Source organism: Myotis yumanensis, unplaced genomic scaffold (genome assembly GCF_028538775.1).
Source record: "Myotis yumanensis isolate MYYU_CA2020_CCGP unplaced genomic scaffold, mMyoYum1.0.hap1 SCAF_2, whole genome shotgun sequence".
Lineage (NCBI taxonomy): Eukaryota > Metazoa > Chordata > Mammalia > Chiroptera > Vespertilionidae > Myotis > Myotis yumanensis.
Genome location: NW_027223753.1, coordinates 19,729,646 through 19,755,707, shown reverse-complemented (window position 1 = coordinate 19,755,707; position 26,062 = coordinate 19,729,646). Strand labels below are relative to the sequence as shown.

The 26,062-nt window shown below is 51.1% G+C and overlaps 1 protein-coding gene across 2 annotated transcripts in view; it reads left to right on the top strand.

Annotated features, from left to right (window-relative positions):
* The first annotated feature begins 10,012 nt into the window (after nt 1-10,012).
* NKAIN1 (sodium/potassium transporting ATPase interacting 1) overlaps nt 10,013-26,062 on the top strand; it is a 39,714-nt gene continuing 23,664 nt past the window's right edge. The window contains exon 1 of one of the 2 annotated variants that reach the window (XM_070403212.1): nt 10,013-10,076. In XM_070403212.1, coding sequence (XP_070259313.1) covers nt 10,023-10,076 — 54 coding nt within the window. In that variant the 5' untranslated portion in view covers nt 10,013-10,022. Of the gene's footprint in view, nt 10,077-10,714; nt 10,758-26,062 lie in introns of those variants that run through there. The other variant, XM_070403213.1, reaches the window with a different exon arrangement.

The window sequence follows — 26,062 nt, the reverse complement described above, 5'->3', positions numbered from 1 at the left end:
CATAGAATCACCTATGTAGCCTTTTAAAATCCAGATGCTTAGATCATTCCCCAGGCCCATTAAATCAGAGTCCCTAGGGTGAAAATCAGTATATTTTAAAGCTTCCTTAAGGGATTGCAATGTGCAATCAAGGTTGAGGACACTGGTGTTAGCCAATGTTATGACTATAGCCAAGAGGGCAGTATAAAGCTCAGTTGACTTCCCCTGCCACCCTCTGGCTCTCAGGGAAAACACTGCTCTATCACATGTCCTGTGGATTTTAAGAACACTTCTCCCAAAGCCCATGGCTCAGCTGAAACATAGGAGCTTGACCAGAGAGCAGAGGCGAATTCACTGTGATCATCTCTGCCTGGTGAGACTGTGGGGTTTTGTGTAGAAAAGGCCGCTGACCTGCCTTCAATGCCCTGAGTATAGCATCCAAGGTGCTAGGGCTGGGAAAGACCTTAGGTCGTCCAGTCCAACCTCTTTTATAGAAGGGGAGCCTGAGCATACATACAGTTTCCCAAGGTTAGTGGTTTTGCCTATTTAGGGAGCATTTATTCAACGTCCCTCTGTGGCAGGCCATACCTGGCTCTGAGAATACAGAAATGACAGTCCTCCCCTCTTTGGGGCAGAATGGTGGGAGAAAAACAAAAATTTGGGCTTCTCAAGCTTCTCCATGAAGTGTTTTTACTGGCCAGAGAGAATGAACTGGAGCAGAAAGAGGGACTCCTGAAATTAATTTTTGAAATTGCAGCATGAATTTGTAAAATGTATGATTTACCCCCCCCCCAACTTTTTATTTTGAAAATTTCCAAACGTAACTGTACAGTTGTAGAGAGCGCCTGGGAAGGCACATGAGCATTTCTTTAATTATGGTCAGCTGAATCCAGTGGCGTTGGCAGAGCCCCATCCTGGAAACACGCCTTACCAGAGGCAGGAGTGTTGTCAGCTTGACCTTCAGCCCAGGTGCCAGGGAGTGGGTTTCATTACCTAGATCCAGCCAAGCACCAGGAATGAATACAACTCGGGCCCACCCAAGAATGCATATAATCTCTTTTGTCTTGACCTTTAGTAAAACTTCCTGGTTTTTGCTGTATAAAATATAAACACTGTATTGGCTCTGGGTCCCTGTCCCTCCATCAGAGGACAGTGGTCCCACCCGGCCCCAGCTTTTTCCTTCCATCTCTGTGTCTGTCTCTTCCTTTCATTTTCTCAATCCCCAGCAGCCCTTACTCAGGAACCGGACTGCTCTCTAGCCGTGCTGGACACGGAAAAGAGAGAAATATTTACAGACAGTCCCTGACATATAATGGTTCAACTAACGTTTTCCACATTACAAGGGTACAAAAGCAATACGCATTCAATAGCAACTATGCTTCAGATTTGGAATTTTGATCTTTTCCTGGGCTAGCGATATGCAGAAGGATACTGTCTTGTGATGCTGGGCAGCGGCAGCGAGCCGCAGCTCCCAGATAGCCGAGAGATTACGAAGGTAAACAACTGATGTTCCACAGTGTCGTTATTAAATGCATTTTTTACTTAGGATATTTTCCACTTACAACGGGCTATCACCCCATCAAAGGTTGAGCATCTGTACGTTCGCCTGGATTCAACAATCTCTTGTCTCACATGCATACATATACATCATTTTTAATGACCGTTGCAGGTAAGATGGTGACATAATTCTTTATTCCCAAATATTCCTAAATACTCCAGCAGGTATCTCCTAAGGAAATTCTCTTTTATAACCACAATACCATTACCACACCTATAAAATTAACAGTGATTCCATTGTACCATCTAACGATCATATTAAAATGTCCTCAGTATCAAAAATGTCCTCGTAGCTTTCCATCTGGAATCAACCAAGTCATGCATTTGGCTATTCTATCTCTCCAGTGTCTCTTAATCTGAAGTAGTCCCCCCTACCTTTTTTTCCCAGTGAAATGGACTATTTAAATATATGTGGTTTCATGTGCTGCTTCATAAAAATAGTTGTGCTTGTTTTACATTAATAAATGTTTTAAATCACGGGGCACCAAGTAGAATGACACTCCAGAAAAATGTTGCCACATTTATTTGTGCTTTGTGTCTTGTCATGTACATGTTTTAGTAACAAATAAATAAGCAACTCAAATGCAATCTAATACAAACTGTCAGAGATCCCTACAAAGTAGGAGGCAGTGCCTAAGGAGCAATTAGAGAAAACTTTACTAAGGAAATGACACTTAAAGTGAATCCCACAGGAAGATCGGATATTGGGGAGAAGGGAGGGAACTGAGAGGGGGACAAGTACAGTCTCAGAGTGGAAAAAACATGGATGAGAAACATGGATGAGCACAGATCAAATCTGGTGTATTCAAAACTGACACAGCATGCAGTGGTGATAGCATGTTGGAAGCGACAGGTGAGCAGGAACCTTGAAAAGTTAAAAGGAGCCTGAGTACAAAGTGTCTTGAAAGCCAAATTGGCAGCCGTGGGTTTTGTCTTATAGAAAGGGAGCCAGCAGAGTTTCTTGGTTGTGGTCGGAGGACCTCACCTGAGGACACTTTGGTTCCGGGTTCGCGCTGAGAAGGTCATTGTGGGGAACAGTTGTGGGAACTAGGGACGGTCAATGAGATCACGGTCTTCAAACATCAAAAGGCTACATTGGAAAAGAAAACACTCGTTCTGGGAGGCCTCAAAGTGCAGAGCCGAGACAAAGTGTAAGAAGGCAGATTTACACTCAGCAGAGAAAGCCACTGAATCGGCGCCGTCCACTCAGAACGGCCCCGCGTTCCTCCGCGCTGGTGTGCAGGCAGAGCTGGGTGCCCACTGACAGGAATGCTTGAGCTGTATTGAATGAGGGCTGGAGCTGCTCATCAGAATCCCTGAGGAGCATATTTTTTTAAATCCCCATAATCAGGTCCCACCTCTAGAGATTTTGCTGGAGTCTGGCTGGTGTGGGGCCCTGATGCAGATGCAGGTCTGTACACTAACATTTGGGAGCCACGCAATTAGAGGACCTCTGTGGTCTTTTCCAGACTCTAAGATGGTAATTTTAGGATTCGATGAATTGTTTGGCTGTGAGAGGACGCCTGGGTAAGGACTTAGGGGAAATGATAAGGGGTGGGGAGCCAGCAGGGAGCTGAGAATCCTGTGGGGGCATTTGGAACCTGCTGGAGGGACAGGGCCTGAGCTGCCTTCCTATCCCCAGCTGGCCCTTGGCCACGCCCGCCCGGCGCTGCCTAATAAAGGCCCAGCGGAGTGTGGGGCCAATTGGAGAGGACCGCTTGCCATCTCTCAATGTCCCCAGCTCAGCTGGCCTGGGGGCAGACTTTATTTGAAAGCCAAGAACTAGTGCAAAGGGAGATTTGTCTTGGTGTCAGAAAGTTCTGTGCTAGGGATTCTGGACCCCACAAGCCCAGAGAAGGGGAGTCAACGTTCTACAAGCTTTACTGCCATCAATGCTGTTCTAATCTGCCCGGCTGGTGTGGCTCAGTGGTTAAGCATTGACCTATGAACCAGGAGGTCACAGTTCGACTCCCGGTCGAGGCACATGTCTGGGTTGTGGGCTCGATCCCAGTGTGGGGTGGGCAGAAGGCGGCCGATCAATGATTTTCTCTCATCATTGATGTTTCCGTCTCTCTCTCTCCCTCTCCCTTCCTCTCTGGAATCAATAAAAAAAAATTAATTAAAAATTTAAAAAAAGCTGTTCTGGTCTGGACCCTGCCCATTCATATACACCCTGTTCTGTCTTCCTTTATTTCTCCACCATCCGTTCTTAACAGAGATTTGTTTTTTCTTTTAAGATTTGCTCTGGAACTGAGATTTTAAAGAAAGTTGATTGAAGAGGGGCGTTGGCGACAAGGAGGCAATAGGAAGGAAAAAGTATGTACAGAAGTTAAATTAAGGGGTCCCAGTGCCTGAAATGCACCTTGCGGTTAGGTATTTTTTGTGTCTGCACTTGTTTTTCTGTCTGGCAACCTGTATATGAGGCATCACCTTTTCCCTAAAGTTTTCCATCACTACCTATTCCCAAGCAAAGCTAACCATTCTGGTTCTGTACCTCATAGAAGCTATGCCATTCTCTGCATTGCTTGTAACTGTCTATCTATTCTTCCTCTCCCACAGACTCAAGCGTCACAAACTCTGATGCCACCAGGGGTGAGTGGAAAGGCAAATGCGTGAAACTGCTGTGTTTAAGAATAGAAGCAGTGGACAATGTCACGCTGGTGGCCAGTGCGCTAGCCCCCAGGCCTTTATCCCAAGGATTCTCAGGGGAGCTTATTCGATTCATCTTTGCTTGCAAAGCTCCTAGCTCAGTGCCAGGCACAGTCCTGGAACTCACCTGGAGAACTTGGGATCCAGCTCTGCCCTGAACGTGCTGTGTGACTTTACAGAACCCACCGATCCTCTCTGCCCTCTGCTTGCCCTCTCTTTGTCTCTCCTCTCTTCAAAACAGGGGGGTTGGAGATCATGGAAGCCAGTGGTTTTTCCACTTTTTCCCCAGAGACCTTGGATTGCGGTGCCGACTTGGGGGCCTTCACAGGTGAGTGCAGACTGAGCAGGGTGCGAGTCCCTCCCCACACAACCTGAGCATTCTACTAATTTCTTTTTTTGGGGGGAGGGGGGTTTGTGTTTTTTGTTTGCTTTTTGATTTCAGAGAGGAAGGGGGAGGAAGAGAGAGATAGAAACATCAATGATGAGAGGGAATCATTGATTGGCTGCCTCCTGCACGCCCCCACTGGGGAAACCCAGGCATGTGTCCTTGACCGGAATCGAACCCGGGACCCTTCAGTCCGCAGGCCAGTGCTCTATCCACTGAGCAAAACTGGCTAGGGCTCATTCTACTCTTTTCAGTTTTAGAAATTATTATTTCTTTTGAAGAAAGGGGTCTGATGCTAAGAAAGACAAGTTTGAAATCTGTAAAGAATGGAATAGGAGTTGTAAAGAACTATCCTTTTGCCTAGGTTCAAATCCTGATCCTGCCACTTCCTTGTGGTGTGACCGTGGACAAGTGAGCTAACCTCTCCGAGCCTCAGTTTCCTCATCTAGAAAATGGGGGTGAGGATAATATCTTCCTCAAAGGGCTGCTGTGAGGTTTAATGAATTAATGCGTTGAAATTGCTCAGAACAGTGCCTGGCACAGAATGCTTAATAGGTGTTTGTGATATAATACAAAAGGCAAAGGATTTATGCCATCCGGGGAGAAACCAGAATATGTGTGATATAATACAAAAAGATATTTGGTCTGTATCTCCATTCCTGGCCCAGAGTTCCTAAAACTCTTGGTGTGTCCTCAGTGATAGGAGTGCCTCTTGTCCCTCGGGAGTCCCTTTTGATAATCCCTTCCTCAAAGGGTTGCCGTGAGGGGACCCCCAGGATAGACTCAGGATGCTGCTGATCACCAGGAAGACCAAGTGATTGGAGAGTGGAAACTGTCAGCCTGGAGACTGAGCTCTATGAAAACACCTGAACAGTGAGAGCCAGAGCTGCTTCTGGGTTGGTGAGCCCTCTAGGAGGGTGGCGCGTCCCAACTCCACAGGGACAGAAGCACCCAGGACCCTCCCAGACATTGCCCTATGTACCTCTTCATCTGGCCGCTAATTTGTAGCTTTAAATATATATATATATATAATAATTATTACAATTATAATAATAATAATAATTATTATTATTATTGATTTCAGAGAGGAAGGGAGAGGGAGAGAGAAACATTAATGCTGAGAGAGATCGTTGATCAGCTGTCTCCTGCACGCCCCACACTAGGGATGGAGCCTGCAACCAGGGCATATGGCCTGACCAGGAATTGAAGGTGACCTCCTGGTTCATAGATCCACGCTCAGCCACTGAGCCACGCCAGCTGGCCCATTTGTAGTGTTTATAATAAACAGTGAAGGTAAGTAAACTAACTTCCTGAGTTCTGCGAACTGTGTACAAGCAAATTATGGAAGCTGAGGAGGTGGTGGTGGGAACCCCCGGTTTCTGGCTGGCTGATCAGAAGTAGGGGTGGCCGGAGACCAGCATGGGAAGAGGAGGCAGTCTGTGGCACTGAACCCTGACGCTGCGGCCCTACGCTAACTCCAGGCAGTTAGTGCCAGAACTGAATTAAATTGTTGGACAACCAGCTGGTGGTGGAGAATTCGTTGGTAGCAGAAAACACCCCCAGAAACTGTACTTATTGAGCGCGTTCAGTCCTCTCACCTGGACGAAGGAGATACAGGTTTGACATTTTGGCTATCTGATGAGGGAACTTTCTCAGAAGCTTTCAGCGTTTTAACCCCCGGAGGAACTGAGATTCAACCACTGCCTCGCCCTGGTTTAAGCCAAGGGAGGCACTTTTACCTCCCCAGGAATCTCAGCGCTTCAGCAGCTCCTACTGGGCCTCTTCCTGTATGACTAAATTCTTCATTTTCCCCACAAACTTTCCCTAGTTGAGGGGTTAGTCATCCTCTGTGTCGACTACTCCAAGCCCCTCCTGACGTCATCCCCAGCTCTGAACCCCCTCCAACTTCTTGCCTAAGACAATTCCATTTGTTCCTATAATGAGATCACCCTCCCCCTTAGAACTCTGGACTCTCCGGTGGTAAAGAGGGCACAAGTTACACTAGGGCCTGAGGCTGGGAAGACCGTCCGTTCTCCACATATTTGCTGACTGCTGATATCATCAGAGGCCTATGGGATATAGAGGTAATTTATAACACAGTCACTGGCCTCGTACAGCTCACAGTCTATTGGGGGAATGAAACAAAATCAGGCAAGTACAGAAAATCTCAGTAAAAGCTGTAATAAAGGTATCACAGACTACCTGTGAGCTCAAAGGAAGAGCCCTTCCCCCAGATCACAGGGTTAAGGGAGGCCTCCAGGAGGAAGTTGAGATTTGAAATTTAAATATAAATTCTTCAGGCAAGAATTTGGATGGGAGATGCAGTCTGGACAGAAAGAACATAATGCAAAGCCCGGAAGTGAGAGATAGCATGGTATGTGCGTGGTTCATCCGGATAAGACTTGTAAGAGGTGGGAATGACCCAGAGGGTGAGGCTAGTTCTGCTGAGCTCAGTCAGGCCATCCCTGTTCCCACAGGACAGGCTTAAGAGTGAGTCAGCTAGCCTGGCTGATTCGGCTCAGCGGTTGAGTATTGACCTATGAACCAGGAGGTCACGGTTCGATTTCCGGTCAGGGCACATGCCCAGGTTGTGGGCTCTGTCCCCAGTAGGGGCTGTGCAGGAGGCAGCGGATCAATGATTCTCTCTCATCATTGATGTTTCTACCTCTCTCCCTTCCTCTCTGAAATCAATAAAAATAAAACATAAAAAAAAAAAAGAGTGATGCCCTAACTGGTTTGGCTCAGTGGATAGAGCATTGGCCTTTGGACTGAAAGGTCCCAGGTTCAAGGGCATGTACCTTGGTTGCGGGCACATCCCCAGTGGGGAGTGTGCAGGAGGCAGCTGATCGATGTTTCTCTCTCATCGATGTTTCTGGCTCTCTATCCCTCTCCCTTCCTCTTTGTAAAAAATCAATAAAATATATATATTTTTTTTTAAAAAAGAGGGAGTCAGCCAGGCCTTGGAACAGGTGTCACAGGCAGGATAGAGCCAAAAACTTTGCAAGGGCTGGTCACAGCCCCAGTGGAGTCTATAAGGATTAAATGAGATAATCTATGTCCAGTGCCTGGCTTAGAGAGAGGACCCAATACATGGCAGCTATTATTGTTATTATTATTGAGTTGCATTGATAGCGTCACAGAAGCAACTGGCAGAGACTGGGGTCTGGAAGAGAACTGTTACATCTGGGCTGATCCTTCGTGGGCTGATTTGTTATTCTTTTGTGGGAAATGAACTCTTTGGGGAATCTGATGAAAGCTGTGGACCCTGTTCCCAGAAAAAAAGCACATCTGCTCATGTGAGGCTTTGCATATTGTTTCAGGGACTTCACAGACTCCGGGAAGGCTGTCTAGTCATGGAACCTGGCGGGACCCAGCTGTTACTCCCCGGAGCAGGGCTGAGAAAAGTTCCCACTATTATCTCAGCTTGTTACACCAAGTGAAAACCTCAACACATGTTGTTGCAATTCTACGAGTATCCTGTGTACTTTAAAATACCAGGTGGCAACGAGAAGGAATGAGTGGAGGAGGGAGACCAGTGAAGAGACCGTTTTAATAGTCCAGGGAGAAGAGGACTGGCTTTCGACATGCAAGGCCCTACCTGGGCTTGGTTTCATGCTCTGCTGTGTCATCATTCTTAATTCTTTAACAAGGAGCCTTACATTTGCATTTTGCACTGGACCCCACAAACCGTGTAGCCAGTCCTAGGAGTAGATCAGCACGCATTTGAGTGCTCACTGTGTAAGCAGCTTACAAGTGGCAGTGCTGGGCCTGGAGCCCAGGCTGTTCGGGTCCAAACCATGGTCTTAATCTATATCATACCGCCTTCTGAGTCAAGAGGGCTGGTGAGAGTGGAGAGGAAGGGCAAGAACAAGGAACGTTCTGCCAGGGCTTCTTGTTTTAATGACATTTCCTCACTAAACTGTTCTCTCAGTGAGTGCAGAGGCTGGCGCACCGCCTTCTCCCCAGTGGAGAGCCTGGCACATAGTAGGTATTTCATAGATACTAGCTGGAAGGTACAGTGCACAGGCCAGAAGGGATAGAGAAGCCTGGAGGGAGGATGAGGGATTCCCACCTGAGTGATGCTAATCATCAAGATGACTATGAGAAGTTAGGTGTGGCCCTGGCCTTCCATACTCCAAAAGGTTGTGGGTTCGATTCCTGGTCAGGAGACATACCTAGGTTGCAGGATTGGGGTGCATAAATAGGCAACTGATTGATGTCTCTCTTTCCCTCTATCTCTAAAATTAAAAAATATATATATATCCTCAGGTGAGGATTTAAAAAACAAACAAACTTAGCTGTGGGGCAGGGATGGTTCAATGGATTTGGGATGTGTTTCAGAGTTGAGAGCTTTTGGGGGGCGTCTAGGAGAAGGCAGTCTTCTAGGGCAAGCCCTTTCCCATTCCCTTCCCCACTGCCCCCTAGGCACACCTGCCCCTGGGAGCCTGACTGGGATGCTCCATCAGTGGGTTCTGGAACAGCAGGGCTAGTTTCTGGACCCCAGGGCTCCCGGGGATGTGTATGCAGTCAGGGCTCAATAAATGCCAGTAGAAGAAAAGGGAAGGAAGAAAATGTGACCAGGCCTTCAGGAGGAAAGCTGGGATGAGGAGCAGATCTGGGAACTGGAGTGGGAAATGGAGGGCCAAAGTTTGAACCCCAAGACCCTAAAAACAGGCTGGACAGAGGGGTGTCCAGCGCCCTCGGGAGGTCAGGCACAGGGCTAAGTGCTTTGTTCACATAAATACATTTCCTCTTCATGGCAACACTGAAGCGACATTATTATTCCTACTTTGTTTAAGAAAACTGAGACCCAGGGAGGTGATGTGATTTGCCCAAGGTCACACAGAGTGAGCAAGCCCTGAAGTCCGGGTTTGACCCAGGGCTGTCAGCCCCCAAGCCTGCGCTTTTCCCACTTCACTCCCCGCCTCTCTCCCCCAACTCTCCACTGCCCTACCCCTTCCCACCTCCTCTCGCCTCCCGCGGCCGCCCCGCCCCACCTCTCTCCTTCCTCCCTCCCTCCCTCTCGGTGGCGGCGGCGGCAACGGCGGAGCCACGTGGTGGGGCCGGGAAGCCGTGGCCGCCGAGCGCCCGGGCGGCTGCCCCAGCTGGGCAGTGCTGCTCCGCGCCGCGCCGCGCTCGGTGTCTGCGCTCCCCGCTCCGCGCTCCCCGCCGGCCGCCCCGGGGCAGGAGGCGCGCCGGGCGCCCGGCCGGTCAGACAAAGAAGGCGCGGCGCGGCGGAGCCAGCGCGCGGGTGGACGGACCATGGACTCCGAGCGCAGGCGGCCCGCCCCGGCCCTGAGGACCCCGCGCTCCTGGCCCCGGCCCTAAGCGCCCGGCCCCGCCGCCCGGGGCGCCCAGCGGGAAGAACGCGGAGACCGCCCGGGGCGGAGGAAGCGACGGCCGCCGAGCTAGAGGGGCGCCGCGGCGGACGGCCTGCGCGGCCCCTGGAGCCATGGGCAAGTGCAGCGGGCGCTGCACGCTCGTCGCCTTCTGCTGCCTGCAGCTGGTGAGCGCCTCGCTCCCGGGCGGCCGGAGCAGGGTGGGGCGCGGCGGGGCGGGGTCCCTGGGCGTGCGGGTGGGTGCTGTGTCTCTGTGTGTGTGTCTGCTGAGAGTGCCCGGGTGGGGGGTGGTCTGGAGTCACGGAGCGGACGGGCGGAGCCAGCTCCCGCTGGCCGTGCTGTCTCTTTGTGTGCGCTTCTCGCCCGGCGCTCCCCAGTCCGGGAGTGCGCCCTGCGCGCGAGTCCCCGGCCCGCCCCGCGCCTGGGGCTCCACGCGTCGGGCCTCCTGTTGCGAGGTGCGCTGTGGGACTGTGGCTGGCTGGGGCTGGGGATGTGACCCGGGCTGGTTTGTGGATCCGTTGTTATCCCTGCCGTGTGTTTTCCTGGATCGCTCGTTTGTTTGCATGGGTCTCCCTGCCTCTGGGCTTCTGCCTCTGGTCTCCGCCCCGTGAATGTTTCTCACAAAGTCTCAGCTCCTGTGCGTGTCTCTCTGGGTTTCTCTTTGGCAGATCTCTAGATCTGTGACCATTCTGGTCCATGTTCATCCGTGTGTGACGATCCTGTTAGGATCTTAGACTCCAAGACCCGCTCGCTCCTTTGTGCTGTTTCTGCCTCCCTTCACCCCCCTGACTGAGCAGGCCTGGGAATGGAGAACCACCTCCCCGGAAAGGGTCACACGGAGGTGCCAGGTACTGGCCAGTCTGACTAACCAGGTGCTGAACCGCCCTCCCTGCTTTGACCGTGGCCACTGTGGCATGGGTGTTCCATCAGTCATCAGCTCCACCAGGGCATCAGGGGTGAGGACAGGCAGAGCAGTCCTCTCTCAGGGCTGGCACTGACGGAGTTGGGCATTCGGGGGTGCTCTGGGAGGATGGGGGCATTGAGACACTGTGCCCAACCCCAGCGTAGGGAACTCGGGTTCTTGCCTCTGGGAGGCTAGTGGAGTGAATTCAGGAGCTGAAGGGGACCGACTGCCCTTCAGTTCAGGCTCTGGCAGGTGGATTTGGGAAGGTGCTTAATTAAGGAGAGGCCAGGGTCTTCTGCCTACCCTAGAGCTGAGGCCCCACAACAAGGGATTTTTGAAGCTGTGCCGCTCCTCTGGGTAGAGACGCATGGGAACCTCCATGGACAAAACTCAAGTCTGAGTGTGAGCTATGCCTGCCTCCGTGACCCGGTCTCCACTTTTGCCTGTGCCATGGCCCCTTCTGCACCACAGGTGTGCACAGTCATACAGAGTGAAGCTTTGAGCCTGGATGGGCAGACCTCATTCATCTTGCTTCTCACCTCTTGGGGGCACCAGCCCCAAACTTGCCATCCATGGACCTGCCCTCTTGGGCAGTGGTAGAAACAGCCTAGACTAGAAGGCTGTAGCCCTGCTCCCATCTGTGGGACGCAGGCAAGTGACTTCCCCTCACTCGGCCGCCTTGGTCTGCCGATCTGTAATGGCTCATCCTTGAGGGTTGCAGAGGAGATTAATTAAGATCAGGTAGAATGGAAACTCCAGAAGAGCAGATGTGATCGGTTTTGTTCCCTGCTAAATCCCCAGCAGCTGGAACAGTGCGTGGCATTCCATTAATATTCATAAAACAAATGAATGAATCCGTTATTTTGGCAACTCCTGGCGCACAGTAGAAACACCCTTCTTTATCTGCTCTGAGGAACATAAAATGCCAACAAGTGCTAAAACTTTTCAGAAGATTCCTTTTTCTGTACTTGTTCGTGTTTAAATTTTAAACTAGCGCTTTTTTATTAGCAAAGTAATACACACATATTGTAAAAATGAATAAATCAATAAGTAATCAAACAGAGCAGAAGGTAAAGGTAAGTTTCCTTGTATGTCCAGTTCCACACCCCAAAGATAAGTGCTATTAATAGTTTGTCCCAGGCTCATTCTGTTGATGATGATAACAATAGTTAGCTTTGCCCTAGCCAGTCTGGCCCAGCGGATAGAGCATCGGCCTGCGGACCAAAGGGACCCAGGTTCAATTCCAGTCAAGGGCATGCACCTTGGCTGCAGCCTCCTCCCAGGCCCGGGCCTTAGTTGGAGCACATGCAGGATCTAACCAATAGATTGATGTTTCTGTCTTTCCCTCTCTCTTCCACTCTCTCCAAAAGATCAATGGGGAAATATCCGTAGGTGAGGATTAACAAAAATAAATAAATACAAAATAAAAGATGAGGGTTGCAATGATAAATTATTATTTTTTTAAATCACAATAGTTAGCTTTAGGGAGCGCTTACTGGGTGCTTGTAAGCACTTTCCCACCCCTTAACTCATTAAATCCTCATAATGACCCTATAAAGTAACTTGCCCAAAGTTCTATAGGTAGGGGCCAGGCTTTGCAGCCAGGCAGCTGACCAGCATCCTCTGTTGCCTTCTTACTTATAAAATACTAGTAAGTAGTTCTGGCCCTGATTAAGTCAGGGGTCCCTTGGGAAGTGCTTACTACTCTCTCTAGAGCAGTGGTTCTCAACCTTCCTAATGCCGCCACCTTTTAATACAGTTCCTCATGTTGTGGTGACCCCCAACCATAAAATTATTTTCGTTGCTACTTCATAACTGTAATTTTGCTACTATTATGAATCGTAATGTAAATATCTGAAATGCAGGATGTATTTTCATTGTTACAAATTGAACATAATTAAAGCATAGTGACTAGTCACAAAAACAATATGTAATTATATATGTGTTTTCCAATGGTCTTAGGCAACCCCTGTTAAAGGGTCGTTTGACCCCCAAAGGGGTCACGACCCACAGGTTGGCGACCCACAGGTTGAGAACCGCTGCTTTAGAGAGATGAGGTGGTGAAGGAAGGTAATCTCCCTGCCTCCCACTCACCTGCCTCCATAGCTCTCTCGAGCTAAGCCAGGGTTCACCAGCTCCAGGGGATCTGGAGTTAGACACGACCTGGCTGGGATTCTGCGTCTCCTGTGTCTTGGCTGGGCAGCCTGTGAGGGTTACATGAGATAATTTGGGGAGGTGCTCAGAAGAGGGACTTGAAAATTGGTCTCTTGGCTCCGTTGCTCTGTCTGAGCGGATTGCAGAGTGGGTCCCTTCAGCTTCCGTAAAGCGCTCCCAGATGCTGGCATTCACCAGCCTGATGTTATCCTAGGGAGAAGGGAGTCTGTTTTCTCACCCAATGGAAAGGGCCAGAGAAGGAAGAGGCTGTTTGTTTCTCAGCTGAAAACTTTACAAGACGAACTGTAGGAGAAGCAGGTAGGGGCTATACCATTCAGGTGGACACTATAGAGGCAAGGCCTTGGAGTTTGGTAGGTCAGACCTGGAGTTGAGTCCTGACTGTCTCTTTTAGCTGTGATCTCAGGCAAGTTGCTTACCCTCACTAAGCCATAGTTTTGTCATCTGTTAAGCAGGGTTGTTGCCAGGATTAAGTGCTCATAATGAATTTAGCACTGTGCCAAGCACAGAACGAACCTTAGCTTTTTATTGCTACTATCTTAAGGATGTATATACCATGGAATGCTCTCCTGGAGTTGTGGTCCAAGCATCCAGGTGCCCCCCTGCCCTCTTCCTTTGTGGGAAGCAGCAGGTATTGGGCCCTGAGCTGAGAGGCAGGAGGCCTGGATTCAAGCCCAGCTCTGTCACGGATGTGAACTTGGGCAAATCTTTTCCCCACTGCAAGCCTTGGTTTTTCCATTTGTAAAAGGGGAAGAACTTAGTCTCTGTCTCTAGGGTCCTGCCAGTTCTGCCCATCAGGGACTCTGGAATGAGGTCTGGGCTGGCCTGGAGGTTTCGATGCATCACAATCTGGTTGCATTCTGTAGAATATCTTTTTTTTTTTTTAATATATTTTATTGAATTTTACAGAGAGGAAGGGAGAGGGATAGAGAGTTAGAAACATCGATGAGAGAGAAACATCGATCAGGTGCCTCCTACACACTCCCTACTGGGGACATGCCCACAACCAAGGCACATGCCCTTGACCGGACTCGAACCTGGGACCCTTGAGTCCACAGGCTGACGCTCCATCCACTGAGCCAAACCGGTTAGGGCAGAATATCTTTTTTTTTTTTTTTAATATTTTTATTGATTTCAGAGAAGAAGGGAGAGGAAGAGAGAGATAGAAACATCAATGATGAGAGGGAATCATTGATTGGCTGCCTCCTGCATGTTGGACCGAGCCCGCAACCCAGGCATTTGCCCTTGACTGGAATCAAACCTGGGACCCTTTGGTCCACAGGCCGATGCTCTATCCACTGAACCAAACCGGTGAGGGCTAGCTTATCTTTTTAAAAAATATATTATTTTATTGATTTTAGAGAGGAACGAAAAGGAAGAGAGAGATAGAAACATCCATGATGAAAGAGAATCATTGATCGGCCGCCTCCTGCACACCCCAAACTAGGGATTGAGCCCACAACCTGGGCATGTGCCCTGACTGGGAATCGAACAATGATCTCCTGGCTCATAGTTCAATGCTCAACCACTGAGCCATGCCAGCCGGACATCTGTAGAATATCTTGGGTCCCTTGGTTTCCTGGCTCCTACTTGATGTAAGATCTTGACATTATTAATGCTATTCACTCCCTAATTTTAACGTATATCCCTTTTCCTTCCCCCATCCAGACCCTGCCTTTCTTTCCACCTCCTTCCAGAAACCTTACAGGCCACTCACTGTTCTTCCCGTAAGAGGATGAACCGAGGGGATTTGCCCAAGGGAGTCATCATCAATTTCTTCATCATCGCCATTATTACTCCCATTTCTGGAATCCTGTGCTAAGCACTTTATACGCATTACCTCATTTAACCAAATGAGCTTACATATGTAAAGTGCTTGGCAAAATGCCTGGTACATGTTAGATGGCTGATAAAAGTTAGCTATTTTACTGTTTTTATCCTTCTTGCCATTATTCCACATGATGGGAGAGATGTTCTTATCCCCTTTTTCAGAGGAGGGAATTGAGGCTCAGAGAGGCGAGGAGGTGTGCCCTCGATCACTACGCTAGTCAGAGAGCCACCCTCTCCGCCCTGTGCCCCGCTGCGGCTCACGTTTAAGCAGTGTGCGACCTCAGACAGGTCTGTTCACTGCTTCGAGCCTCCGTTTCCTCATCTGAAAAGTGAAAACAGTATTTCAATAGGATCACGCGCATGCCTGGCAGCGTGAGCCTGTGAGTGCTCAGTCATCCATCACTGCTGTGGCCGCTCTTGTCCCAGCTCTGTGTGACCTTGGACACATGCATTCACTCCTCTGGAGCCGCTTTCTTCCTGTCACAGAGAGCTGTCCTTACCTCTCAGAGCTGTAAAAAGGGCTTAGCCAGTGCCGTATACATAATAGGTACTCAGAAAAGTGGCAGTTTCATTCTCTTCCCTTCTGGAATGTACTTCGCTTTCTGGAAGGTGGTGGGTGAGGGGGGAAGTGTGTAGCTTCCTGCTGAGCTGCGAGTAATGGTGTGAAACGTGGTCAACCTGATTGATGTGGTTATTAGGAGAGTGATGGGGAAGACTGGAGGGAGATGGCTCCTGCGGGGGGGCCTGCGCCCTGAAGCAGCTGCTACGGCAAGCTCATGGCTTCCTGGGAGCCTCTGGCTCTGCTCTGGGTGCTTCAGGTCCTGGAGCCACGCCTGGGAGTCAGGAGCATGAAACTGTCCAGGCCACTGACCCCTTAGATAGCTGGGGGCTGGGGGATCAGCTCCCTTTTGCAGATGAACTGAGGACAAACAGTTCTCAAGACCCTTATGATGGCAGAGCAGGGTGGAATGGAGAAGGGGGGCCTCTGTGGGACTGGGGGTGGCCCTGGTTCTGTTCCTTTGCAGGGGTGGGTGGGTGATTATTTCAGATAAGCCCCCCATAAATGGCAGCCACTCTAAAATCTGGCACAGAGCCCAGCTGGTGTGGCTCAGTGGTTGAGCGTCAACCTATGAACCAGGAGGTCACGGTTCAATTCCCAGTCATGTGCCCGGTTGTGGGCTCGACCCCCCCAGTAGGGGTCGTGCAGGAGGCAACAACCAATCCATGATTCTCTCTCATCATTGATGTTTCTACCTCTCCCTCCCTCTCTGAAATCAATAAAAATGAAATAGAATCTGGCCCAGAGCTTAGGAGCAGTATCTCCCGGTTCACTCAGTCTGCTGCCTTGCTTTGTGACTTCCAGAAAGCCTCTCTTACCCTCTCTGAGCCTCTGTTTCTCTCCTATAAAGTAGTCAGAACAGCAGCTCCTACCCCATGGCAGTTTGGGGCATTTCGTGAGACAGTGCCCGAATAGCACAGTGCCTGGCCGGGGGGATGTGCTCCCGGTGGCTAGCTCTTATTTGCCTTGAGGCTTGGACTAGTCACTTCCGCCCCCCCTCTCTGCCTGCATTAGAGATTTAGTGGTCAGAGTCACACCCATAAACTCTTCAAGTCTTAGTTTCTTTATATGGAAAGTGTATGGTTCAGCAGAAATAACAGTAACAATAATAACTTTTTGTTTGGTGTCTGCTATGAGCCAGGCACGGGCTCCTTGTATACCTGTCCCTTGTTACTCTCTGGCTTATTCATGGCCACATATACAGTAGGGACAGAATGAGGATTCAAACCCAGGCCTAGGACTCCTACCTTCTACCTGGCATGGCCATTGCTCCCCCTGTAAGATTGTGGGATGCTGGATGTGGAAGGCGATGGGGAAATCTAAATCCTTCCTCGATACACAATATTACAAGATACGCGATATTCTGAGCTACTTATTCAAATGCTCCACAAACCCCCATCCCCATCCCTATTTCTATTCATTCCAATGCTAGTGTTGGGTTTAAGGATACTATGATGCAGGTTGAGAAAAAGTTACCCAGGGAAGAAATTGACCTGTTTTGAAAACTTATCAGCCTTCATAACAACTCTATAAGGTAGATATTGTTTTTATACCCATTTACTGATGAGTATACTGAGGCTCAAAAGAAAGAAGTGACTCGTTGCCGAGGAAACAAGATACAGTCTAGGCTTCAGATGAGTGATCAAGGGAAAGGATGTGAAGACAGTTGTAACATCTGAACCAAGCTCTAATCATTGAAGTCTCCTTTCAGGGAGGGGTGGGTGCTAGCAGAGCAGGCTTAGACCAGAGATGTGTTTTTTCAAAGCCAGTTCCAGGCCACAGGGAGTGGAGCTGCCTTTGGTCCTGGGAATCCCAGTCCCAGTGTCCTTGGCCTTCCTCCTTGATCAGGAAGGAGAGGGAGGGTGATTCGGAGACAGGGAGAGTCTCAGGCAGCAAAGCAAGTCTCCCTGAGACATACTTCTGCCAGCAAGCACCAGGGTGTTAGAAGAGCTATATCTGCAGTTGCAGGTTTTAATGGGTTTTCCTGGCCTCCTCACCCCTGCCTCTCAAAGCAGCTGGAGAATCCGGGGGCAGGGAGGTTGGGAAGAGCTTGGGCTTTGGGGTCAGGCTGGGGTTTGAGTTTTACTTCTGCTTCTTTGTAGCTGTGTGACCTTGGGTAAGACACTTAACCTCTCTGAGCTTCCTCCTGAATTTCTCTAAATCAGGATAGTAATCATCTTTTTTTAATTGTTATTGATTTGAGAGAGAGAGAGAGAGAGAGAGAGAGAGAAACATTGATTTGTTGTTCCACTTGTTTATGCATTCATTGGTTGCTTCTTGTATGTGTCCTGATGGGAGATCAAACCCGCAACCTTGGCGAATCAGGACATCGCTCTAACCAACTGAGCCACCTGCCAGGCAGGACAGTAATAACCTGCCTCAAAGAGTTGACAGAGGCTCCTTTGAGATAAGATATGCTGAGTAGGAGCTCACGAAGGGTTCACACTGTTGAATGCTCTGGAAATGAGAAAGCAGCCTCCATGAACCAATACTGTGGGGTAGGAAATGGGACAGATCCCCTTTTCAGCCAGGAGAAGGCCCAAGTTGGAGCAGAGGTTCTGCTGAATCTTGTGGCCGTGGCCTTGACTGTCCCTTGGTTTTCTCTTCTGTAATGTGGGGACCTTAGTAAGGGTGACCTGAGACAATGCAGGGAGAGAGCTGGGCACAGCGTCCGGCACTCACTCAGAGGGAGTCCGAAAGGTTTGACCTTCTGTAAAGGGAGAAGGTTGGACTCCAGCTCTGAGTCATCAATGAGTTCGTCCTTTCCCAGGTGGAGATCTGAGCTGCAGCCACAGCGCCCACCTTGCTGCAGGCAGCAGTGACTGACGGGTGGGGGAGGGTAGGAGGGTGGGTGTCAGGCCCTGGAGACAGGAGGAGACTCCTGCCTTTGATGGCCTGCTCCAGGCTTTACACCTGGTGTCAGATTGTCAGGGACCCAGGGGACATCTTCTTTCCTCTTTCTGTTGGAATGAGTGTTTATATTGTCCCCATCCCAAATGCCCACATGGTATGTTTGGTTATAAAATGAAGTCTCAGACCACAGAGGTTCAGAGCAAGAGGTTCTGACCCATCATTAAACCCTGGTCACCACCAGTGAGCTTCCTGAACTCGAGAAAAACTAAATAGCTGTTGGGTCAGAGAATAAGAATTGCCACTCCCTGACCCTACCCGGAGTTGCATTCAGCAAATATGTCTGAAGACCCCACAAAGTGCTGGGCACAATCCTAAGTGATGATTCACCTTAGGTACCTACAAAGTATGCCCTCAGCCCGGCTGGTATGGCTCAGTGGTTGAGCGTCAACCCATGAACCAGGAGGTCACAGTTCTATTCCCAGTCTGGGCACATGCCTGGGTTTCAGGCTCCATCTCCGATAGGGGGCATGCAGGAGGCAGCTGAGAAATGATTCTCTCTCATCATTAATGTTTCTATCTCTCTCTCCCTCTCCCTTCCTCTCTCTGAAATCAGTAAAAACATATCTTTTAAAAAAATGCCCTCAGCTACAAGCCAGAATCCTGCAGTTCTTGTACTCACTTGCTGTGCAACTTGGAGCTGGCCCTGCCTTGCTCTGAGCCTCAGGTTCTCCCCTCTGTGACACTGGGGATGGGGAAGAGAGTATTGCAGTGGCAGCCTGACAGTCAGGTGGTGAGTTCCCTGTCCCTGGCAGTGATTAAGAATTTATATGGCCGAAACCGGTTTGGCTCGGTGGATAGAGCGTCGGCCTGTGGACTGAAGGGTCCCGGGTTCGATTCCGGTCAGGGGCATGTACCTGGGTTGCGGGCACATCCCCAGTGGGGGATGTGCAGGAGGCAGCTGATCGATGTTTCTCTCTCATCGATGTTTCTAACTCTCTATCTCTCTCCCTTCCTCTCTGTAAAAAATCAATAAAATATATTTAAAAAAAAAAGAATTTATATGTAAGTTGGATGACCACTTGGATGCACACTTGGGTTGCGGGAAACGAGTTAAGTCGGCTCGCGTGAATTGCGCGTACTCCGAGGGAGCCGTCTTAACTCGGTTCATATAGATTTGCGGTGGAGTGCGGGAAACGTGTAAACTCGGGCCGATTGTAACTGCGTATTACCAAATATTTGTTTGTTTGCCGTTCACAAAGATACCTACCTGCGTATGCGAACCGTTTCATACCCATTGGGGTAATAGGTATCATAAAAATCCCTGATTTTGCGCGGGAAACCTAAATAATTGCCCGTGCCATCTTATATTTTGGCGGGAAATTCACCCGACACCGTAGTGTGCATAATGGAGCTAATGATGACCCAGGTCCCTTGGAGTTGGAGCCACCAGATGTGGTCTGGGTCCTGAGAGGACAATGGCAATAGTACAAAATGGTAGCTAGTACGAATAATTAAAATTGTGAGCGTTTTTTTGCTCTTCCCATGTGCCTTTGCCTTAAGCATGCTCCACCCCCTCGTACCCCAAACCTCAGAACCTGGCACAGGAAATAGGGGAAATGGGAGTCTATAGGCACTTTTCTCCTGAGACTATCCTGGGTACCACTTTCCCTAGAAGGGGAGGCCGCCATAGGGTTTTCAGGGTAGGGGTGGTTCCTAAGCCTTTTCTTTTTGGAGGGTGGGGGATAAGTTCTGCAGCCCCAGCCTGAACCAGAGATGTGGGTTTTCAATTACACAATTAAATGCACAATTAGGCATAATTACCAGTGCTCAGAGCCCGAGACTGCTCATAATAGGCGTGTAATCTACTGCAGCCTCTGTTTATACTACTCAGCGCGCTCCCTAATGATGCCAGGATGCCTTCACACTGTACTGTTGCCATGGAGATGAGCCCGTCACCACCATGCAGGCCTGACAAATGGTGTTCCAGTCCGGGTCCCTGGATTGTTTCTGAGGCCTCTGCAGCCAGCCCGGGAGTGGAAGGGCCAGCCAGGTGGGCCAGGAAGGTGGTCAGTCCTCCCTGCCCTCTGACACACCCTGCTGGTTTAAGCCAGCCTTGGAGCCACCAGGGAGGACAGGAGAGGGGAGCTTCCGCCTCCCCCCGCCTCCTAGAGTCTTCAAGCCTTGAGTAGGATGGCCCAGGTCTGTGAAAGGTCTGTGGTCATCTGTGCAAGCTGAGGTCTGGACGCCCGGGGCCCTGCATACAGCAGGTTCCCACACAGGCCTGGGTCTGCCGTGGACTGGCTCTGGGACCTTGGACAAGTCCTCACACTCTTTGGGGCTCTGTTTCCCCAGGTGTGAAATGAACTCTGGTTCTCTGCACGCAGCGTAGTCTAATAGAGATTTATTGAGCACTTACGCACACTGCCTACTGTTGTAACGGTTTCACCTGTAGTGGCTCATTCACCCTCACTCCACCCTTCTTTAGTGACAGTTGTACAGAAGCAGAACCTGAGGCTGCAGGCAGTGCCAGTGCTGGGGTGCAAACCCAGGCAGTCTGGCTCTAGGCCCCACCCCTAACCTAACAGACAGCCTTGCACACGTCATCTCATAGCTCCTCCGCAGCAGCCCAGAGGTGGGCCGTTGCTATCCCCATTCCCTAGATGAGGGCTCTGAGGCTCAGGGAACCGAAGTCATTTGCCAAAAGTCACACATCGAGGCAGTGGCCGAGCAGGTTCCGGCAAATGCCAAAGCCCAGATTTCTGACTTTGGCTTCTTAGTGGAAGTCAGGAAGGGGTAAAAAATTTCCTTCCACAAGCACATACCAGGGATCCCCCTATCCCACCTGGCTGGGCCCCAGCCGCTGAGGAAGCAGACCCAGCACTTTGCTTTGACCTTGAAGGAAATTTTGGCCTCATTCCTACCCCGTAAACCCACCCTTACCTTGGTCATTAGAAACAGAGCCTGTTATACTAATTTTTTTCTACATTCCTCTGTCACTCGGCATGTAATTATGGATACTTACTGTGTGCCAGCTCCTGGGGATGAAACACTGGCTACAGAGGTTTCTGGGTCAGATGGGCTTGGGTTCAAATCCTACCACTTCATAATGATTTGGGTAAGCTGCTTGACCCATCCTTTGTTGCTTCATCTGTAACGAAGTCACCAATCTGTACCTGGCAGGGTTGTTGACAATATTAGCAATCATATCTACCTACCACTTGCCAAATGCTTCCTGTATGCCAGGCACTCGGTTAAGGCCATTATGTGCCCTGGGTGAACCTTCACAACATAGTCTGTCATTCCCATTTAACAGATGAAGCAACTGAGGTTCAAGAAACTTAAGGGCCTTGCCCAGGGCCTCACAGCGGGTGAGTGGCTGAGCAGACATCAACATCCAGAGCCCCTGCTCTTCCTGCCTGCATGGAGGTGTGGGTGTTCCTCCCGCCACTTCCCTGGGGCCCCCAGCTGCCTGGCCAGTTCTTAGAGAAGGAGGCATCTGGACGAAAGGGCAACCTGAGGGTGAGGGTGACAGTGCCCACCTGGCCCGGCTCCGGGTTCTGTCTAACTGGATGATTCCCATTGACACCCTGAACTCTGGGTTTTCTGAGAGGGGCTGTCAGACATTACCTTTTCCCCTACTCTCTGCAGCCCGGAAAGCTAGGATTTGCCCGAGACCACAGTGCAAGTCAGTGGCAGAGTTGGAACTGGGACCCAAAGCCAGTTTAGGACACTTCTTGTAACCTTCATTTTAACTCCCAGCAGTCCTTGAGAGAGAGGGCTTGGGGGCTGTGGTGTGTATGTTCTTTCAGTGTCTGTATTCAGAACTGCACACAGCTCCCTGCCTAAGCGTTTGTGGGGCAGACACTGGCAGTAGAGATTTGTGGATCAATAAACATCCCTCCCCACTTCCTCCCTCTTCATTTATTCATGAACTCTGAACTCCTCGGCTCCAGAGAAACTGCCTGGAAGAAAGCAATTAGAGCATAATTAGAATCACTCCTATTATCAGCTCCCAGCGGGAGGGGTGGGGAGGGAGGCTGCTAGGGCTTGGGGATGGCCCTGGGAGTTCCCTGCAGCCCCAACTCCAGCAGCTGCCTGTTTAGCTTCTGCTCACTCCGTGGAGCTCAGCCTCCCCGGAGTCCTGGGCACCGTCCACCTCCTGTCCGCCTTCCGCAGGGACTAAGGACCTCATCCCCAGAGGCATTCGAGCGCTTGGTGGGGCCAGGCAGGAGGGTTTCCCCGTGCATACTGAGTGAGAGGAGATGATTTCCAAGTCCTCTCCATGCTACGCATCCTGGGTGCTCCTTGGCAGGGAGCCTGGGCTGGGCATTGCAGGAAAACCAAGACGCTCATGGCTCCTGCTTTCTAGAAAACATCCCTGTGTCAGCTTGTAGTGAATGAAGACTACACTAGGAAGTGTGAATTACCTCGGGGGTGGGGGCAGAAGAAATCAGACAGGGCTCCATTCATGGCCCGCTGATTAGTAGTAATAATCACAGTGCCAGCAGTCAGGGTTTACGGAGTGTGTCTGACCCCAGAGTCACTGCTCTCCCCGCCAGATGTCCCACCAGCAGAGAGAGGTCATCGGGGGCCTTTGCTCCCTTCTCCCTGAGAAAGAGGGAGACGAAGATGCAGGGGGGCGTCGGGTGCTGTGTCTCACTTCAGATGGGAACCCTAGGAGGTGGGTCCTCCTATCATCTCTGATGTCCCGGTGAGGAAGCCAGTGCTCAGGAAGTGACGAAGCCGTCTGAGGTGACACGGTGCTGGTGCTGGACTCAAACCCAGGCCTTTGGGACTCCGGGACCTTCATGCTTTGTGCTCTACCAGGTCTGAGAGCTCAGTTTGCTCTCTTTTGAGCTTCAGTTTGGACCTGAGTTATTCTGAGTTTCCCTGATGCGCTGTGCAGTGTGCCCTCTGCATCCGCCACACGTCGAATCCTCTTGTTCCTCTTGTTCCTCTTTTTCTCACTGCGCAGCTGAAGAGAGAGTGGGAGAGCCCTGCCACCGATCTGGGTCACTGCCCCAGACAGGAGTCACTGGCCCCCAAACCAGCCTTGGCAGACAAAGGGAAGGCCTGGTAGATTAGGGTCTCAGGCCTCTTGAGAGAGGCTCACCATGGATACAGGAGCCCCTGCTGTAACCAAGGAGGCAGCCCCTCAGCCCTTAGGCTTTGACAAGGAGGGTGTGGCTTCATGAAAGGAAACTCACCTGGAGCCCAAATGCACAGAGGAGGGGATGAAGGGCTCGATATAGTCAGAGGGGGACTGGGGTGTGTGGGGCTCCCTCCCTGGATGGGGATGGGGTACCTGGAAACAAGCAGGTGTCCTTCTTCCCTTGCCCTGTCCCATCCGAGGGCAAGTTGCCCTAATAACAGTTCCCCGTCCCTGACCCTCTGTAAGGAGCTGTCCCCTTTCTCCCAGTGACAGGTGTTAACCTGGCAACAGCCCCTTTGCCCAGCAGGGGTCTCTGACTTCCCAGTGGCCCCTTCCCTCACATGTGAAGATAGATTGTTCTGCCACACACAGCAGCTCTGCCCACTTGGAGGTGGAAGTCCATGTGGGGCCAACTTTCAGTTGTGGGCCTTTGACCAGCCCCTCACCAGACTGCCCAGTGATCGCCATCAGGTGCCATTCTGATGTTCTGATCCAGACCGCACCCCCACCCCCACCCCCCTGGCCATTTACCACCTATCAATGGCTCCTCCGTGCCTCCAGGAGGAAGTCTAACTAGGGGTGGAGTTGGGGGTCTCAAACCAGTAATGCATCAGAAGCAGCTAGAGAGCTTAGTAAAATGCACATTTTTGGACGTTGCCCCGAGTTTCTGATTTAGTAGGTCTGAGACATTTGCATTTCTAACAAGTTCCAAGGTTCTACTGATGATGCTGGTCTGGGGACCACATATTTGAGGACCAGTAGTCTAACCAGTGGGACACTGGGCTGTCCGGCTGGCCCACCAACCCTAGCACGAACCACCTCCAGTCCCTGAGCTCCGGCCACATTGATGTAAGCACGCCAGCTTCACCGCACACCCAGTGCCTTTGCATATGCCGTTCTGGCCTCTGGAAGCCCTTCCCCCTCTCTTTAAGGCCAGCTAACCCATTCTTTCCTCTCTGAGCTTTTCTGTACGCCTGCAGCCCCACCACACATCGCTGCCTTCATTCGGGCTCTGGCCACACCTTGCCCCCACCTCCTCCATTACTGCAGGCGCCACACTGTCGGGATCTGTTCCTGTTTCCACGTGGACTCTCTCCCTAGGTGGAGCTCTGTGAGGCTTGGAGAGGTGTCTGAGCATCTGGACTCTGGGGCCCGGCCCTCAGAAGGCCCTCAGTGAATGTGTGATATACTTGAATGAACCCCATGAGCAGACGGAAAGCCGGGTGAATAGTCACAGAGCTTCATGTACTCAGTCAGTCAGGTAGTCATTGTTGCTTACTCTGGGCCAGGCACTGTGCTAGATGCCGGGGTTCAGCGGTGTGGGAGCCACAGCCCCTGCCCCTGTGGGCTCAGGTGCTCTCAGATCAAGCCGGGTTTGGCCAGTGCTATCCAGGAGATGTTGAGGATCTGGGTGGTACAGAGGGGGCTTCTTAGAGACACTGGTCAGCGTGGAGTTGAACAGTCTGCAAACAAAGCACAAACCCTCGCGCGGATCTTACTGCATTTACTCCTCCCTGCAGCCCTACCAGGCAGGAACTGTCATCCCTGTTCCCCAGATGAGCAAATGGGACCCCGGAGGGGAATTCACTGGGCCACAGTCACAGCAGGCACATGGCAGAGCTGCGGTTTGCCGGGATTCCAACGCCAAATCCCAAGCTCTCTCTATTCTCTCTTCCCCGCCACCCGCCCCCTCGCGCCCCCCCCCCCCCCCCCCCCCCCCCCGCCCCGTGCTGCCTCCAGAGCCCAGGGACCAGGGTGGCCTGAGACTCTGCTTTGGGAACATGTCTCCAGTGAGGATTGACCAGTTTACTCCTGGCAGACCCCAGGCCCCCTGTCCAGTCAGCCCCAAGCCCACTTTCAGGGCCCGCCGGGCTTCTCCATCGGACAGCCCGTGTGGCTGGTGTGTGCACCTCCAGACCCAGGGACAAAAGCTGACTGTGTTGGGAAGAAGGGCAGGTGTGGATGTTGCCTACGTGTGTGTCCAGACCTGTGTATGAGGCCCAGAAGGAAGGCAGAGGTGGGAGAGCCCGCTGAAGCCGGAGGATGCTGCTGTCTTCTAGACAGAGCTTTAAGGAGGCAGAGAAGTTGAAATTCACAGCCTGGCCGTCCAGACCTTATTTAAGAGTTTGTTAGCTTGGTTTATAACTTACTTAGACACTCTTGCCTCGGTCCTGAAGACTCCCAATGTTAGAGAGAAGGGTCTGGACTTGGTGTGGGGGGCAGGTGCCTGATCTGCTTCGGGCAATTCCAGCTGCTCCAGCCTGTCACTGCCTGTCTGCTCTCAGCGGCCCCCAGTGCCATCTGAGTAGGCTGCTGTCCCCAAGCTGCTACGAGCTGTCATCCCCAAGATAGGCCACCAGGGACACAGGGATTCCCCCAACAAAGTGAGAGGCTTTCTGGGGCCCACCCTGGGCATCATGCCGTGGTTGTCAGCTGTGACAGGCTGGGCGGGATGGCCCCCTGAGGCCTGATGGGACAGGATGAGGTCGGAGGGAGGTGGGGGGTATGGTTTAATCAAGGCCTGCACCAGGTGATGTTGAGACATCCTGTTTCTGCTACTCAGGAGTGTGAGCACAGTCAAGTTGCTCAGTCTCTCTGAGCTGAGTTTTTGCATCTGTAAAATGCCTCTTAAGGCTGCTGAGCAAACTCAGTGAGAGAATCCATGAAAAGCACTCAGCACAGC